The following is a 17,572-nucleotide window of genomic DNA, read 5'->3' as shown; positions in this document are numbered from 1 at the left end:
TTTTCAAAACCCAAAACAAAAGGTTTATCCTTACTGTCATGAGACTATGTATGCCCCTTTAATTTCAAAAATATGATTTTCAAATTTTCAACTGACTGGAAAATTTGAAATGGGATGGAACAAACAATTAAAAAATGTGAGGCCATCTTTTGAGGGAAGAATGAAGAGAGGAACATTTCTAATAATTTAGAGTCCCATCAAAACTCATCATGGCTAAAGAACAGGTACTAAAATACAGTGTTGGGTATTGCTGCAGACACGTCCAAAACTTCTTGGAAACAGTCAGAAGCCAAGTATAACTGGCCAGGCTACAGTCACTGAGGAGAAAATGCAAGTGACACGGAGTGTCGAGGAAAATCTTCAGGAGAGGAAAAGCTGTACACTTCCCTCTCTCTTTTGGAAAACGTGTCACCCATTTTGAATAGTCAACTATCAGAAATTTATCAGAGAACACAGATCATATAATAATTGTAACATTTTTTGCATCTTACTATGTCTGAGAATCCCAGATAACCTAAATTGTTCACAATGTTTAAAATCTACACCTCAGTGAAAACCAGAAGACATCAAAATCTTCTAACTTACTTTATTGGACTCTAAACTTCACTTATTTCTGATATGTGTGTGATGCTGTTTTTACTTTTGCCTCAGGTTTAATGATTTAAAAAAATGCTTTCTTTCAGTCAAGAAAACCTTGTTTAATTTGGTTTTTATTGCACACTACATAAAAACTTATCCTGATCTTGAAAATAAATGATGTGGAGATGCCAGTGTTGGACTGGGGTAATCACAGTAAGAAGTCTCACAACACCAGGTTAAAGTCCAACAGGTTTATTTGGTAGCAAAAGCTTAGTGACTTTAACTTGGTGTTGTGAGACTTCTTCCTGAAAATAAATGTCAGCGTTTGTTGTGACCAACCATGGAGGTTGAACACTGGGGAGCCAGTTCACCTCTTCTCACCTAACATTAGATGCGAGTTCATGACTGGGCAGCAGTTGGTGAACAATCCTGATTGGGCTCATAGCTCCAATTCCACCATTTTAAGATAATCAGTTCAGTTTGTAATGTGGCTCATTTACATTTAGTAGAAATGTCATACATTCAGGCAGAGGTAACCATTCTGTGTAAACAATAGATATATGTTAAAGGAGCTGTTGCTTTCACCAAGGCAATCAAAATTAACTTGTCAACCAACGTCCTTAGTTTAAATTGCTGTGATCATTTAAAATTTGGTTTTCTTAAATTTGTCCCAGTGAGCGCAAGACAAAAAGCTTCAGCTACATGTCACTTTTTCTCACAAGATATTAAATTATTTTCACAGCCGAAAATGTCTAGCTTTGTATCTTTGGAAGAGAGTGGTTAGATATGATATACATTATTCAGTGCAGAGTACAGGAGTCAGAGAGTAAGAATGAATAAAATCTACAAATCGGAACACTTGAATGCGAGGTAATCTTGCTTTAATGAATGATAGAGACGCTTTTACTTAAAATCAAAGAAGGCAGCTCAATAGTTGGAAAATTGTGGGGTATTTAGATAACAGAGGAACAATATTACTGTCTGCTGTATATGAATATTTCAGGATTAATAACTGACAGGTTATTAAACATTTATCCTGCAATAATCCATGATCTATTATTTGAATAAATGTGTAATTGGAAATTTACAATGTTAAAATATTCTTGAAAAGACTTTGTTTACTGTTATTAAAGAAGTGTTTTTCATATTGAAAAACACCTTCTTGTCCTTTGATTTTGTACCAAACAATCCACTGTAATAAATGCTTCAAATTAAACATAATGCTCACACATTAAATGGAATTGTTTCTTTATTTAAATCGATATTTAAAATTGAAAATTGCAAACCTGTTTGCATCCATTGTACGACTGGATTTTTTTGTAGCTATTGATATGATTTACTCTTTCTGCAGATACATTCATACAATTAATTTAGTGATAGACACTTTTCATTTATTGCATGACTGTCTGTGCAAATTCTTTAATTTTAATAGGATTTCCTATTCATCGCACTGTGGATACCACATTGTTCCATCACACCTGCCGCAAGCTTATAATTTATCCTTTCTCAATTCAGATTGGCTATTATTCAGTAATAATAATTATGTTGTAAATAGATTATGTTTAATTCAGCAAAATGCATAGTTCTTCTAATGGAGATGAATCAATTAAACAGCTCGGAACATTTTCTTCAGTTTTTAATGCTCTTTGTAATTGTTAACTGCATGATTCTACATTATCTATGACTTGAGCTATGACTTCGAGAATCATTCTTAGTTAGGGGTGATTTTACCATCATATGGCACCTATTTTCCAGTGCGATATGGTTGTAAAGTGGAGCGTAAAGCGATTAGAACATAGAACATTACAGCGCAGTACAGGCCCTTCGGCCCTCGATGTTGCGCCAACCAGTGGAACCAATCTAATGACCCTCTAACCTAAACTATTCCAGTGTTATCCATATGTCTATCCACTGACCATTTGAATGCCCTTAAAGTTGGCGAGTCCACAACTGCTGCAGGCAGGGCATTCCATGCCCTTACTACCCTCTGAGTAAAGAATTAAAGATTAAAGAAAGAATTAAAGAAGTAAAGATTAGCGCGACCAGCTGCATTTTACAAGCGTCAAATTTCCGGGAGGGAGGGAGAGGGGGCCGGCTGCCGTTCTACAATGATTGATGAAGGGGAGGGAATCATAGAATCCCACAGTGCAGGAAGAGACCCTTTGGCCCATTGCGTCTGCACCGAACACAATCCCACCCAGGCCATACCCCCATATCCCTACATATTATACCCACTAATCCCTCTAACCTACACATCCGTGGATACTAAGGGGCAATTTCTTAGCATGACTAATCAACCTAACCTGCACATCTTTGGACTGTGGGAGGAAACCAGAGCACCCGGAGGAAACCCATGCAGACACGAGGAGAATGTGCAAACTCCACACAGAGTGACCTGAGCTGGGAATTGAACCCAGGACCCTGCAGCTGTGAAGCAGCAGTGCTAACCACTGTGCTACCGTGCCGCCCAAATGAGCAGGAGCCTGCTGCCACTCTACAGTGATGGGGGGAGGGCAGTGGGGCTGCGACTGGTGGGGGTCAATGATCGGTCTAAGTGGTGGGGGGGGGGGGTCAACAGGGGCTGTATCTCGGGCTGCGGGCCCCCACGATTGCAGAGGGGTGGGCGGAACTGCTTCAGGCTGCCTGCAGTAGCAGGGGCCTGACAGCTCTCTTATCTGTCAGACCCCTGCTCCTGCTAATGCGCATGTGCAGTGTCAGAGGCCTGCACATGCGCACTACCGCCCTCTGCAGGCTTTCGGGAATATTAAGCTCTGCCCACAGGCTTCTGTAGCAAGCAACTTGTCAGTGAGCCTGATAATTCTGCAGGCAGGGTTTGTAATGGGGGAGGGGGGAGAGGCGTTTAAAAACATGGCCAAAAGACAGATCTGAAACTCCCAGTTTCAAGTCCGCCCAGCACTTAGACAAAAAAAGGTAAAATATTGCCCAGAGTCTCAATAATGTAGCAAATAAATCACATGCCCGTCCCTTCAACTTCCAACATGTCCCACCTTTCATCTGTGTGAATACTCTGCGGGAATGAATCTCTAGGTATGCACCAGGGTAAGGCTGCAGGAAACCTGCACACCAAAATTCAAAGAATGAGGTTCGGCAGAATAACTATTCAGGGGCCCAGTTTTGATTCAATATTCCTGGGTGAGTTGAGAATGAATTTAATATTTAGAAATCTATCATGCAAAGTTGACAGTTTTTTGTTTCAAAACTGTCACATGACTACAACCAGAATTGAATTTATTTCAGTGGCTGTGCTCGCTCAGAATCACTCATATGAAAAGAACAAATGAATTTGTCTGCACACAATAGATGAGGAAAATGAATCACTTTCTCGAAACCAATTAAAAGCACTTGTTTCACTATCTTGAAACAAAACTCTTGCCGAATGTTTCCGATATAGCTTCAGTGTTATCCGGATCACACATTTTCACAACACAATATTCTTTGCTTTCAACATTAGACTCTTAGCTAATTATATAAATACCCTGGGAGATCTACTGCAGCACAATGAAAATTGCATTTTAACTTCTATGCACAGGTTACATTTAAAAAACTTTTCCAAACATGGGGGAAACTTCACAGCTGAAATATTAGTGATTGTTTCCTAACTGCAAAAAGGGATCTAAAATCCAAAGCATTACCAATCGTTAATTTCTTCATCATTAATCATATTCAGAGCCAGATCCAATGCTGTTTGTAAGTTGTTATCAGGTATATCAGACTGTGCACCATGATTCAGGAGCAGTTGTTTAATCCTCTTGTTATTTTGTAGAATTCCATAATGTAAAGCAGTTCTGCCTTCATTGTCCTGACTGTCTACCTGTTTCTGCACACCGGCATTTTGGAATAACACCTGCAAAACCCAGTAATTAAATTAATTTTAGTGTATATTGATACTTATTTTTCTAATCCACATGCTTTATATGGATGAGAAGGGGGACTTAGTGGTAGGGGATGGGGATATGGCTGAGGTCTTGAATAACTTTTTTGTTTCTGTCTTCACGGAGGAGGATGTGAATAATTTGCTGGGTGTTAGAGATGGAAAGGTGGTAGGACTGGAGGGTCTTAATGACATTACTGTTACTAGAGAGGCGGTGCTCGACAGACTGGAGGGGCTGATTGTGGACAAGTCACCAGGACCGGATGGAATGCATCCGAGGGTTCTGAAAGAAATAGCGGAGGTGATAGTGGATGCCTTGGTGGTTATTTTCCAGACATCGCTGGATTCCGGGGAAGTGCCGGAAGATTGGAAAACGGCTAATGTTACGCCGTTGTTTAAGAAGGGTGCCAGGCAAAAGGCAGGGAATTATAGGCCAGTTAGTTTAACGTCTGTTGTAGGTAAAATGTTAGAATCCGTCATCAAGGAGGAAATAGCGAGGCATCTTGAGGGGAATTGCTTGATAGAGCAGACGCAGCATGGTTTCGTTAAAGGGAAGTCGTGTCTGACAAATTTACTGGAGTTCTATGAGGATGTGTCGAGGGCGGTGGATAGAGGAGAGCCGGTGGATGTGGTCTTTCTGGATTTTCAGAAGGCGTTTGACAAGGTACCTCACAAGAGTTTATTGCAGAAGGTCAGGGGACATGGAGTTGGGGGTAAGGTGTTCGCGTGGATAGACGATTGGTTGTCAAATAGGAGGCAGAGAGTGGGGGTCAATGGGTGCTATTCGGATTGGCGGATGGTGACTAGTGGAGTGCCCCAGGGGTCAGTGCTGGGGCCTCAGCTATTTACCATTTATATAGATGATCTGGAGGAGGGAACCGAGTGTAGGGTGTCGAAATTTGCTGATGACACCAAGATTGGTGGAATGGCAAATCGTGCGGAGGGTGTGGAGAGTCTGCAGAAGGATCTAGATAGGCTGGGCAAATGGGCCAGGAACTGGCAAATGGAATTTAATGTTGGCAAGTGCGAGGTGGTCCACTTTGGTAGGAATAATGGTAGGAAGGATTATTACTTACGTGGAGAAAAACTGCAGCAGGCGACGGTGCAGAGGGACCTTGGGGTCCTTGTGCATGAATCGCAAAAACCCAGCTTGCAGGTGCAGCAGGTGGTCAGGAAGGCGAATGGGATGCTGGCCTTCATAGCGAGGGGGATTGAATATAGAAGTAGGGAGGTCTTGCTGCGGCTGTATAGGGCATTGGTGAGGCCGCAGCTGGAGTACTGTGTGCAGTTTTGGGTGCCGTACTTACGCAAGAATATTTTGGCCTTGGAGGGAGTGCAGAGGAGGTTTACTAGGCTGATGCCGGAGTGGAGGGGGTTGAGCTATGAGGACAGGCTGAATAAACTAGACTTGTACTCGTTAGAGTTTAGAAGAATGAGGGGAGATCTCATTGAGACGTATAAGATGATGAATGGGATGGATAGGATAGAGGTGGAGAGACTCTTCCCGCTCAGAAAGGATAGTAGGACTAGGGGGCACAGCCTCAAGATAAAGGGGGTGCGGTTTAGAACGGAGTTGAGGAGGAACTTCTTCACTCAAAGGGTGGTGAATCTCTGGAATTCTCTGCCCATTGAAGTGGTGGAGGCTGCCTCGCTAAATATTTTTAAGACGTGGGTTGTTGGGTTTTTGATGAGAGGGGATTAAGGGTTATGGGGAGAGGGCGGGAATGTGGAACTGAGCCACGACAGATCAGCCATGATCTTATTGAATGGCGGGGCAGGCTCGAAGGGCTAGATGGCCTACTCCTGCTCCTATTTCTTATGTTCTTGTATTTTATTATGATGAATATAATTCTGACTTGAATATAAAGTTGTCAGAATTTAAGGAAGGGAATATGTAAATTCTAAATTATTTTCCATAAATTTTCCCTTATATTTTATATACTTGGATTAACTCACACTGAACTTTACACCACTGATGTCTGTGCAATCACAAATAGATCTCATTACCAATGACTTTAGAATTCAAATTCATGTTAATGAACAAAATCATTCTTTCTAGGATCATGGGTGTTGCTGTCTGGCCAGCATTTATTGCCCATCCCTAATTGCCCTTCAGAAGGTGGGGGTGAGCTGCCTTCTTGAACCACTGCAGTCTGTATGGTGTAGGTGAACCCACAGTGCTTAGGGAGCAAATTCCAGGATTTTGACTCAGTGACAGTGAAGGAATGGCCACTACATTTCCAAGTCAGGATGGTGAGTGGCTTGGAGGAGAACCTCCAGGTGGTGGTGTTCCCAGAATCTGCTGCTCTTGTCCTTTTAGATGGTAGTGGTCACAGGTTGGAAGGTGTTCTTTAAGGAGGCCTGGGGAATTTCTGGAGTGTATCTTGGTACACACTGCTGCCACTGTCAGTGGTGGAGGGAGCGGATGTTGAAGATGACAGATGGGGTGCCAATCAAGTAGGCTGCTTTGTCCTGGATGGTCACTGAGTCACAGAGATATACAGCACGGAAACAAGCTCTTTGGCCCAGCTTGTCTGTACCGACCAGGTTTCCTGAGCTGAATTAGCTCCAATTGCCTGCATTTGGCCCATATCTCTCTAATGCTTTCCCATCCATGTACTTGTCCAAATGTCTTCTGACTATGATTCTATGGACTGTTGTAATTGTACCTGCCTCTACCACCTCCTCTTGTTGGCGATGGTCATTGCCTGGCACCTGTATAGTATGAACGTTATTTGCCACTTATCAGCTCATTCAGGATATTGTCCAAGTCTTGCTGCAAATTGATACGAACTGTATCAGAGGAATAAAGGAACAGGAGTAGGCTTCGGCCCATCGAGCCTGCCCTGTCACAGCATCTGAGGAGTGGAGAATGGTGCTGAATATTATGCAATCATTCACACAAATCCCCACTTCTGACCTTATGATGGAAGGAAGGTCATTGATGCAGCAGCTGAAAATGGTTTGGCCTTAAGACACTCCCCTGAGGAACCCCTATAGTGATGTCCTGGGGCTGAGATAATTGAAATCAAACAATTGCAACAATCTTCCTTTGAGCCAAGTATATCTCCAATTAGTGGAGAGTTTTCCCCTGATTCCCACTGACTCCAGTTTCTCTAGGGCTCCTTGTTGCCACACTTGGTCAAATGCTGCCCTGATGTTGAGGGCACTCAACATCACCACTTGACTCACAACTCACCACTTGAGTTCAAATATTTTCTTTCAACATTGGATATTCATTTTCAGTGTAATATCCGTATTTATTTGTTTCACTGTAGATATAAGAGACATGTAATATACTAGATAGATATAAAACTTATATTGTGCAACAAGATGGGGGGTAATTAATGCCAACCTGACAATGCTGATGTATGCGGGATGGGGCTGGAGGGGGGTGGCCCTGATGCTTGTATGTGTGTGTGTGTGCGCGTGTGTGTGGGGAAGGGGGAGTGGTGATTGTCCTCTGAAGGGGCAGAGGGGGAGGTGTGAGGGAGTTTATTTCTTGCACAAGTTGGGGTGCCCTTTAAAGATGGCACACTGATCTGTGTGGAGCAGCCTTGCCAGTTCTTTGAGGTCCCACCCCCTCAGAGTGATGGCACTAACCACAGTGCCAGAGAATCTGGAGAGAAAACTCAGCTGTAAGAACATAAGAAATAGGAGCAGGAGTAGGCCATCTAACCCTTCGAGCCTGCCCCGCCATTCAATAAGATCATGGCTGATCTGTCTTGGCTCAGTTCCACATTCCCGCTTTCTCCCCATAACCCTTAATTCCCTTGTCTATCAAAATATTTAGCGAGGTAGCCTCCACCACTTCAATGGGCAGAGAATTCCAGAGATTCACCACCCTTTGAGTGAAGAAGTTCCTCCTTAACTCCAATCTAAACTGCCCCCCGCTTATCTTGAGGCTGTGCCCTCTAGTCCTGCTATCCTTTCTAAGCAGGAAGAATCGCTGTACCCTATACATCCCTTTCATTATCTTATACATCTCTATAAGATCCCCCCTCATCCTTCTAAACTCCAATGAGTACAGACCCAGTCTATTTAATCTCTCTTCATAGTCCAACCCCCTCATAGAACATAAGAACATAAGAACATAAGAAATAGGAGGAGTAGGCCATCCAGCCCTTCGAGCCTGCCCCGCCATTCAATAAGATCATGGCTGATCTGTCTTGGCTCAGTTCCACATTCCCGCCCTCTCCCCATAACCCTTAATCCCCTCGCTTATCAAAAACCTATCAACCCGCGTCTTAAAAATATTTAGCGAGGTAGCCTCCACCACTTCAACGGGCAGAGAATTCCAGAGATTCACCACCCTTTGAGTGAAGAAGTTCCTCCTCAACTCCATTCTAAACCGCTCCCCCCCTTTATCTTGAGGCTGTGCCCTGTAGTCCTACTATCCTTTCTGAGCGGGAAGAGTCTCTCCACCTCTATCCTATCCATCCCATTCATCATATTATACGTCTCAGCGAGATCTCCCCTCATTCTTCTAAACTCTAACGAGTACAAGTCTAGTTTATTCAGCCTCTCCTCATAGCTCAACCCCCTCAACTCCGGCATCAGCCTAGTAAACCTCCTCTGCACTCCCTCCAAGGCCAAAATATCCTTGCGTAAGTACGGCGCCCAAAACTGCACACAGTACTCCAGCTGCGGCCTCACCAATGCCCTATACAGCCGCAGCAAGACCTCCCTACTTTAAATTCAATCCCCCTCGCGATGAAGGCCAGCATCCCATTCGCCTTCCTGACCACCTGCTGCACCTGCAAGCTGGGTTTTTGCGACTCATGCACAAGGACCCCGAGGTCCCTCTGCACCGTCGCCTGCTGCAGTTTTTCGCCCCGTAAGTAATAATCCTTCCTACCATTATTCCTACCAAAGTGGACCACCTCGCACTTGCCAACATTAAATTCCATCTGCCATTTCCTGGCCCATTCGCCCAGCCTATCTAGATCCTTCTGTAGACTCTCACCACCCTCCGCACAATTTGCCTTTCCACCAATTTTGGTGTCATCAGCAAATTTCGACACCCTACACTCGGTTCCCTCCTCCAGATCATCTATATAAATGGTAAATAGCTGAGGCCCCAGCACCGACCCCTGGGGCACTCCACTAGTCACCATCCGCCAATCCAAATAGCACCCATTGACCCCCACTCTCTGTCTCCTATTTGACAACCAGTCCTCTATCCACGCTAACACCCTACCCCCAACTCCATGTCCCTTGACCTTCTGCAATAACCTCTTGTGAGGTACCTTGTCAAACGCCTTCTGAAAATCAAGACCGACCACATCCACCGGCTTTCCTCTACCCACCGCCCTAGACACATCCTCATAGAACTCCAGTAAATTTGTCAGACACGACTTCCCTTTAACGAAACCGTGATCTCCGGTATCAGCCTAGTGAACCTCTTCTGTACTCCCTCCAAGGCCAAAATATCCTTGCGCAAGTGCGGTGACCAAAACTGCACACAGTACTCCAGCTGCGGCCTCACCAGTGCCCTGTACAGTTGCAGCAAGACCTCCCTGCTTTTATATTCCTTCCCCCTCGCTATAAAGGCCAACATTCCATTCGCCTTCTTGATCATCTGCAGACTGGGTTTTTGCGACTCATGCACAATGACAAAGTGCTGTGCAGAAAATAAGTGCTGTGCAGCTGCAGAGATACCCAGTGGTTTTCAGTCCGAAATAAGACTCTGATAAATTTTGGAACGATTAACCCTATATTTTAAAACTTAAATCAAGGCAATTATAAAGGTATGAAATAGAATTGGTTAAAGTGAACTGACAGATTAAGGGAGAATCGAATTGAGACACTGGCAAACATTTAAGGAGATATTTCAGAATAGATATATTCCGAGTAAATCTAGGGGATGGATACACTATCCGTGGTTAACCAAAAAGATTAAAGCTCGTATCAAACCTAATCATTGTGCAAACATAGTGCCAGGTCAGATGATTGGACAGAATATAAATAACAACAAAGAATGACTAAAAAATTAATAAGGAGGGAAAAATTTGAGTATAAAAGAGTAAGTTGGCCAATAATATCAGAAGAGATTGTAAGAGTTTTATAAATATTTAAAAAAGAAACGAGTTAAGAAAGTGAGCTTTGGCCCTATCGAAAATGAGTCTGGAGAATGAAAATCATAGATCATAGAACCTTACAGTGCAGAAAGAGGCCCTTCGGCCCATCGAGTCTGCACCAACCACAATCCCACCTAGACTCTGCCCCCATATCTCTACATATTTTACCCACTAATCCCTCTAACCTACACAACCCAGGATACTAAGGGGCAATTTTAGCATGGCCAATCAACCTAACTCTCACATCTATGGCCTGTGGGAGGAAACCGGAGCACCCGGGAGAAACCCACGCAGACATGAGGAGAATGTGCAAACTCCACACAGACAGTGACCCAAGCCGGGAATTGAACCCAGGACCCTGGGGCTGTGAAGCAGCAGTGCTAACCACAGTGCTACCGTGAAGCCCAATGGAATGGAAAGCAAGGAGATGGCAGATGAAGTGAACAGGTATTTTTCATCAGGCTTCATTATGGAGGATCTATTTCAATTGTACAGAGCACCAGTAAGATCCTATTTGAAGTATTGTGTACAGTATTGGTCATCTTATTTAAGGAAGGATTTAAATGTCTTACTAGTTCAGAGCAGGTTCACCAGATTCATACCCGGAATGGGCGGGTTTTCTGATGAGAAAAGATTGGACAGATTAGGCGAGAATCCGTTAGAGTTTAGAAGGTTAGAGATGACTCGATTGAAACCTTTAAGATGCTGAGAAGTATTGACAAGGTGTCTGGAAGGATAGAGTTTGGCCTCAATACACGAGGGGCCCGAGAGGGTGGATGGAAGAACAGAACATGGCCTGCAGGCATGAGGGCCTCAGGAGGTGGGGGAAGGGTAGAGTTTTGTACAGGGAATGGGGGGGCAGATTGGTGGTGGACATAAATGGGGCAAGGAGAGTGTTTGAAAGGTGAAGGGTGGTGGTGAGGAGTGAGGGCTGGAGGGGCTTTTTTCCCCAGGGCACTGATGAAAGTCTTTTTAATTGCTAATCTCTGTACCTACAGTTCCTGTGACTGCCTCCACTCTTCTTCCTGGGTCTGTCTGATCCCCCTACCCATCTCATGGATGGAATCCCATGCCCATATGTGTGTTATGTCCTTTTGGAAAAGATTGTGGTTCTGGTTGGAGCTCCCTACTGACACTGCAATGCAGCTTCTTATCAATGACTTATACCTGAGGAGGATGTGTACTATTCATTTTATTTTCCGAACTGGGACATTGTATACTGAAATGTGTTAACTCAACTGGAGTTCAGCTTCATACAACAATTGTGCTTCTTCTGATAACACAATACAATTAACTGGTCACAGATCAAATTCAGTTGGCATTTTAAATCTGGTTAGTTAATATGAAACTAAAAGTACCTGGCAGATTTCAGCATTTCCACATATAGCAGCTATGTGTAAGAGAGTCCTTCCATCATTATCTCTGTAACTGTACAATGTTAGATACAAAATATTACAACAGTTCCAATTTATGTAGCACAATAAAATAATTTAATGCAAAGTTTTACATCTCTACTTGTGTTCAATTATAAAAAACACTTTTCCTGCCTTCCCCAAATACAGGAATGTAATAGTGTTTATCAAACAGTGGCTCTGTAGTACAGAACTTCATCCTGATCTACAGGCGCCCAGTGTGGGGGGGATGGAATGGAGGTTGGGGGGGGATGGAGGTTGGGGGGGGGGGGGATGGAGGTTGGGGGGGGGGGGGGGGATGGAGGTTGGGGGGGGGGATGGAGGTTGGGGGGGGGGGGGATGGAGGTTGGGGGGGGGGGGATGGAGGTTGGGAGGGGGGGGGGATGGAGGTTGGGAGGGGGGGGGGATGGAGGTTGGGAGGGGGGGGGATGGAGGTTGGGAGGGGGGGGGATGGAGGTTGGGAGGGGGGGGGATGGAGGTTGGGGGGGGGGGGGATGGAGGTTGGGGGGGGGGGGGATGGAGGTTGGGGGGGAGGCGGAGGGGGGCTGGTGGGAGTGAGGTGGGATCCTGCTCCTGAGCCTGACCAGATTAACCAGTGTAGAAATGTCGGTGTTGGACTGGGGTAAACACAGTAAGAATTCTCACAACACCAGGTTTAAGTCCAACCAGTTTATTTGATAGTAATCTCACAAGCTTTCGGAAACGGTGTTCCTTTGTCAGATGTATGGAAGGTTCTGATCAGAGAGGGGCGTATAAAGACACACACAGTTTACAGAATACTGATCTCTGATTAGAACCTTCCACACACCTAACGAAGGAACACTTTTTCCGAAAGCTTGTGGGATTACTATCAAATAAACTGGTTGGACTCTAACCTGATGTGAGAATTCTTACCCAGATTTACCAGTAACAGGTCCAGGCGACTGAGGGATTCGAACAGCCTGACTGTCTGCCCCTCTACCGTGGCTATATTCATGGTCGCCTGTCCTCGGAGAGGGAACATACGGCGTCTGCCAGAACTGTCATGGATTTCCATGCCAGAGGGACTGGAGGGCTTTATTAACCCCTTTAATCAGATCTTGCTTTGATGTTTTACCTTTCCTTTGTGATTTGTTTACTGCAGTTTCCCTTTAAGGAGCTGCCCCTTTAATTTGTCCCTCACTTTGTCTAATTTTAATTTAGTTATTTGCCCCAAAATAGGAGTACAGTACTTGAATATTGCTGAAACTTTTTGTCTTGACTCATCAGGACAAATGCAAAAAAGCCAAATTTCAAACAATCACAACAATTTATCACAGGAGGAAAAGGATTACGATTGGTCGGCAAGTTTCCTCTGATTTGCTGAGACATTACCACGGCAAAAACAACAGGGAACTGTTAGATGTGATTCTGTGATTGGGCAGCAACTTTCTGAATAACCCTGAGCGTGCTAATAGTTACAGTCTCACACCAGAATCCCAAGAAGCTAGACTAGACCCTAACAACTTTTCTATGTTGGCATCAATGTGAGGATAGGAAGCTTCACTCCCACAGTAATTCCACTGACAAATTAGGGACCTTTTCTCAAAATAAACATTATAACACAATCTGAGCACGACTCTAACAAAATGAAGCAGTTTAAGTTGAACAATCTTGAAATGTGAAAAGAAACAACTCTATAACATCACTGTTGCTTAATAAGTAACATTATTCTTAGAGACTTAAAGTCACTTTATATACAGTTAGCAATGACACATGTACTTGTTGTAATAATATAGACAGCTTTGGGGTTTTCAGAGAGGTATAGAGCTTTCAGGAGGCTGCAAACACCTAACTTCAACCAGGCCAGAGGAACTCCAACTCTGCAAAAAGCCTGTTTCTCCTTTAATACACATAAATTATAATATCACCTGAGCCTGTCAATCAGTCTAATCTGAAATCCCATGAGAATTTAAGTAAACCAAAGTCCATTAACTCTACTTAACATAACTACTTGCAGGATTGAAGTGAGTAATTATTCTGCCCTCCCAGCATCTGAGCTGTATTCCCTCCAGACATACTAACTACCTGTAGAAAACAACTTAAAAAAAAGTTTTTAAGAAGTTTATTTATTAGTCACAAGTAGGCATACATTCACAATGCAATGAAGTGACTGTGAAAAACCACTAGTCGCCACACTCTGGCGTCTGTTTGAATACACTGAGGGAGAACTTAGCATGGCCAGGACTAGAGGGCACAGCCTCAAGATAAGGGGTGGCGGGGGGGGGGGCAGTTTAGATCAGAGAGAAGGAGGAACTTCTTCACTCAAAGGGTGGTGAATCTCTGGAATTCTCTGCCCGTTGAAGTGGTGGAGGCTACCTCGCTGAATATATTTAAGTCACGGGTAGATAGGTTTCTGACAGACAAGGGGATTAAGGGTTATGGGGAGAAAGTGGGAAAGTGGAACTGATCCACTTCAGATCAGCCATGATCTTATTGAATGGCAGGGCAGGCTCGAAGGGCTAGATGGCCAACTCCTGCTCCTATTTCTTATGTTCAATGCACTTAACCTCAGAGTCATAGAGGTTTGCAAACTTTTTGGCCCAAGTTGTCCACATGGCCCTTTTTTTTAAACTCCTAAGCTAGTCCCAATTGCCTGCATTTGGCCCATGTCCCTCTATACCCATCTTAGCCATGTAACTGTCTAAACACTTATTAAAAGACAAAATTGTACCCGCCTCTACTACTACATCTGGCAGCTTGTTCCAGACACTCACCACACTCTATATTGAAAGAATTGCCCCTGTGAACACTTTTGTATCTCTCCCCTCTCACCTTAAACTTATGCCCTTTAGTTTTGGACTCCCCAGCCTTTGGAAAAAGATATTGACTATCTAGCTAATCTATGCCCCTCATTACTTTATAGATTTCTATAAGGTCACCTCTCAGCCTCCTACACTCCGGAGAAAAAAGTCCCAGTCTATCCAGCCTCTCCTTCTAAATCAAACCATCAAGTCCCGGCAGCATCCTAGTAAATCTTTTCTGCACTCTTTCTAGTTTAATAATATCTTTGCTACAATAGGGTGACCAGAACTGTACACAGTATTCCAAGTGTGGCCTTACCAATGTCTTATACAACTTTAACAAGACGTCCCAACTCCTGTATTCAATGTTCTGACCAATGAAATCAAGCTTGCCGAATGCCTTCTTCACCACTCTGTCCACCTGTGACTCCACTTTCAAGGAGCTATGAACATGTACCCCTAGATCTCTTTGTTCTGTAACTCTCCCTAACGCCCTACCATTAACTTAGTAAGTCCCGCCCTGATTCGATCTACCAAAATACATCACCTTGCATTTGTCTAAATTAAACTCCATCTGCCATTCGTCAGCCCACTGGCCCAATTGATCAAGATCCCGTTGCAGTCCAAGATAGCCACCTTCTCTGTCCACTATGCCACAAATCTTGGTGTCATCTGCAAACTTACTAACCATGCCTCCTATATTCTCATCCAAATCATTAATATAAATGACAAATAACAGTGGACCCAGCACTGATCCCTGAGGCACACCATTCTAGCAGCTACACTAACAACCAATTTCAGACAACTGGTCAAACTCACAATGTGACTCATGAACACTTGTTCAAAGCAACATACATTCATACCAAAGGAAGAGTTCTTTACAAACAAAAGAACATGCTCAAGCCTTGAGCTATAATTATTCAGCAACTTGGAGTACCTGATGGACAAGTAGCAGATGAAATTTACTGCACTGAAGTGATTCACTTTGGCAGTTTGTTAATAGACCTCTGTTAGCAATATACTGTCAGTCTTGGATCCTACTGCCTGCAGCAGCTGCCTCAGCTCTCTGTCCTGCTGGAACTCTCACCTTCTGACATCGTTCTGCTCCTCTATTAAATCTGAGATTTTCTTCAGGCGTGTCAGGATTTGCCCTCCCAGCTCCCCACTTTCTAAACTCTCTCATTTTTCCACACTTTGGATACAAAGAACAAAGAACAACACAGCACAGGAAATAGGCCCTTTGGCCCTACGAGCCCACACTGCCCATATTAACATTCAGTGAGTTACTCATTCCAATCCCTCTTCTACCTACGACTTTTGTCTACGCTGAAGATACTTCAAAAGTTATTGCAGCTTCCCATTAATATGCTGGTAACCGCCTAGTTTGGTGCTTACCCAGAGAGGCCGCTATGGTGCTGACACAGACTCTCCAACTTACAATGTTCTCCATTCTCAATGGTTCTTACGGCATTTTTGAAAATATCACTGAGATTTACACCATCTGTGTCAATGCAGTTTATATTAGTTTCATTTTCCAGAGTCTTTTTGTCCTGTGAAAGCACATTGCACAAGAATATGAATCAATTATTTCCCTTCATGACTTATACAAATAACATTCTTTCATCTGACTGGTTTGAAGAGGTGTTCGGAATTATTTTAATTATTTCATTAATCAATGTTGTTGGTGGGCAGTCACCTGACTATTCCCAATTGCAAAATCATTGAAGTGAATGGTATCACACACTTATAAAATGACCCCTTTAATATATCCAGTCGTATCAAAATGCTAGCAAAGGCTGCTACAGATAGCTAAGATCAGCACAATATTTGGTCAAAAGATGACTGAAACAATGGTTAATTTGACTAGATTCAGATTCTTAACACATACTATTTAACACTGGCTGCTGAAGAAACATCTGGGAAGCCAACAGCTGGAGATGTCCCTTTCTGCATAATTTCAGACTTTGCATCAAATTGGTTCTGTTCACCATTTGTACAATGTCCCTCATTCACACATCATATTGCAGAAACACGGCTACATGACAAAGCCTGAATATTCAAGGCTACATGCCATTTAGGAAGGAGAGGAAGCAAGGAAAAGGTGGAGGGGTGGCTCTGTTAGTTAATGATGGTGTTAGCACAATAGTGAGGGATGAATTTCATTCTGGAGATCCAGATACAGATTCAGCTTGGGTAGATATGAGAAATAATATAGGGAAGGAGTCACTCATAGGAGTGTCTGCTTTATTTATAGCCTTCCAGCAGTAACCACACTGTAGGCTGTTGTATACAGGAAGAAACAATGGGGGCTTGTGAGGAAGGTATACTGATAGGCGTGGGTGATTTCAGTCTACATATAGATTGGACAAATCAGATTGGTGAAGTTAGCCCTAGTGATGGGTCCATTGAGTGCTTTGGGGATAATTTCTTAGAGCAACATGTTCTACAGACAACCAGAGGACAGGCAGCGTGAGATCTGGGAATGTGCAAAGGTTATTGTGGAAAATAAAATCTCATGCTACAGGGTGACATATTGACATGGAGAGAAGATTGGTTGGCTAACAGGAAACAGAGAGTAGTTATAAATGGGTCTTTTTCAGGTTGGCAAGGTGTAACGAGTGGTGTGTCACAGTGATCAGTGCTGGGACCTCAACTGTCAATAATTTTAAAAACGACTTGAATAAAGGAATTGAAGGAATGGTTGTCAAATTTGCTGATGACACAAGATAGGCAGGAAAGTAAGTTGTGAAGAAGTCAAAAGGATCCAGCAAAGGGTTAAGTGAGTAGGCAAAGATTTGACAGATGAATTATAATGTGGGAAAATGTGAACATGTCCACTTTCACAGC

At 43.5% G+C, this 17,572-nt stretch overlaps 1 protein-coding gene across 1 annotated transcript in view; it reads right to left on the bottom strand.

Moving 5' to 3' along the window:
- Window positions 1-3,737: 3,737 nt before the first annotated feature.
- Window positions 3,738-17,572, bottom strand: part of LOC145354718 (uncharacterized) — a 15,757-nt gene continuing 1,922 nt past the window's right edge. The window contains exons 2-4 of the mRNA XM_080206171.1: window positions 16,121-16,275; window positions 11,910-11,979; window positions 3,738-4,444 (exon numbers count right to left, since the gene is read on the bottom strand). Of these exons, the coding sequence (XP_080062297.1) occupies window positions 4,229-4,444; window positions 11,910-11,979; window positions 16,121-16,275 (441 nt within the window). The 3' untranslated portion in view covers window positions 3,738-4,228. The remainder of the gene's footprint in view (window positions 4,445-11,909; window positions 11,980-16,120; window positions 16,276-17,572) is intronic.

This window comes from Carcharhinus amblyrhynchos, chromosome 18 (genome assembly GCF_965287045.1).
Source record: "Carcharhinus amblyrhynchos chromosome 18, sCarAmb.v2.hapA, whole genome shotgun sequence".
Classification (NCBI taxonomy): domain Eukaryota; kingdom Metazoa; phylum Chordata; class Chondrichthyes; order Carcharhiniformes; family Carcharhinidae; genus Carcharhinus; species Carcharhinus amblyrhynchos.
Note: the sequence above shows the minus strand (reverse complement) of the source record. Positions and strands in the feature narration are given on the sequence as shown.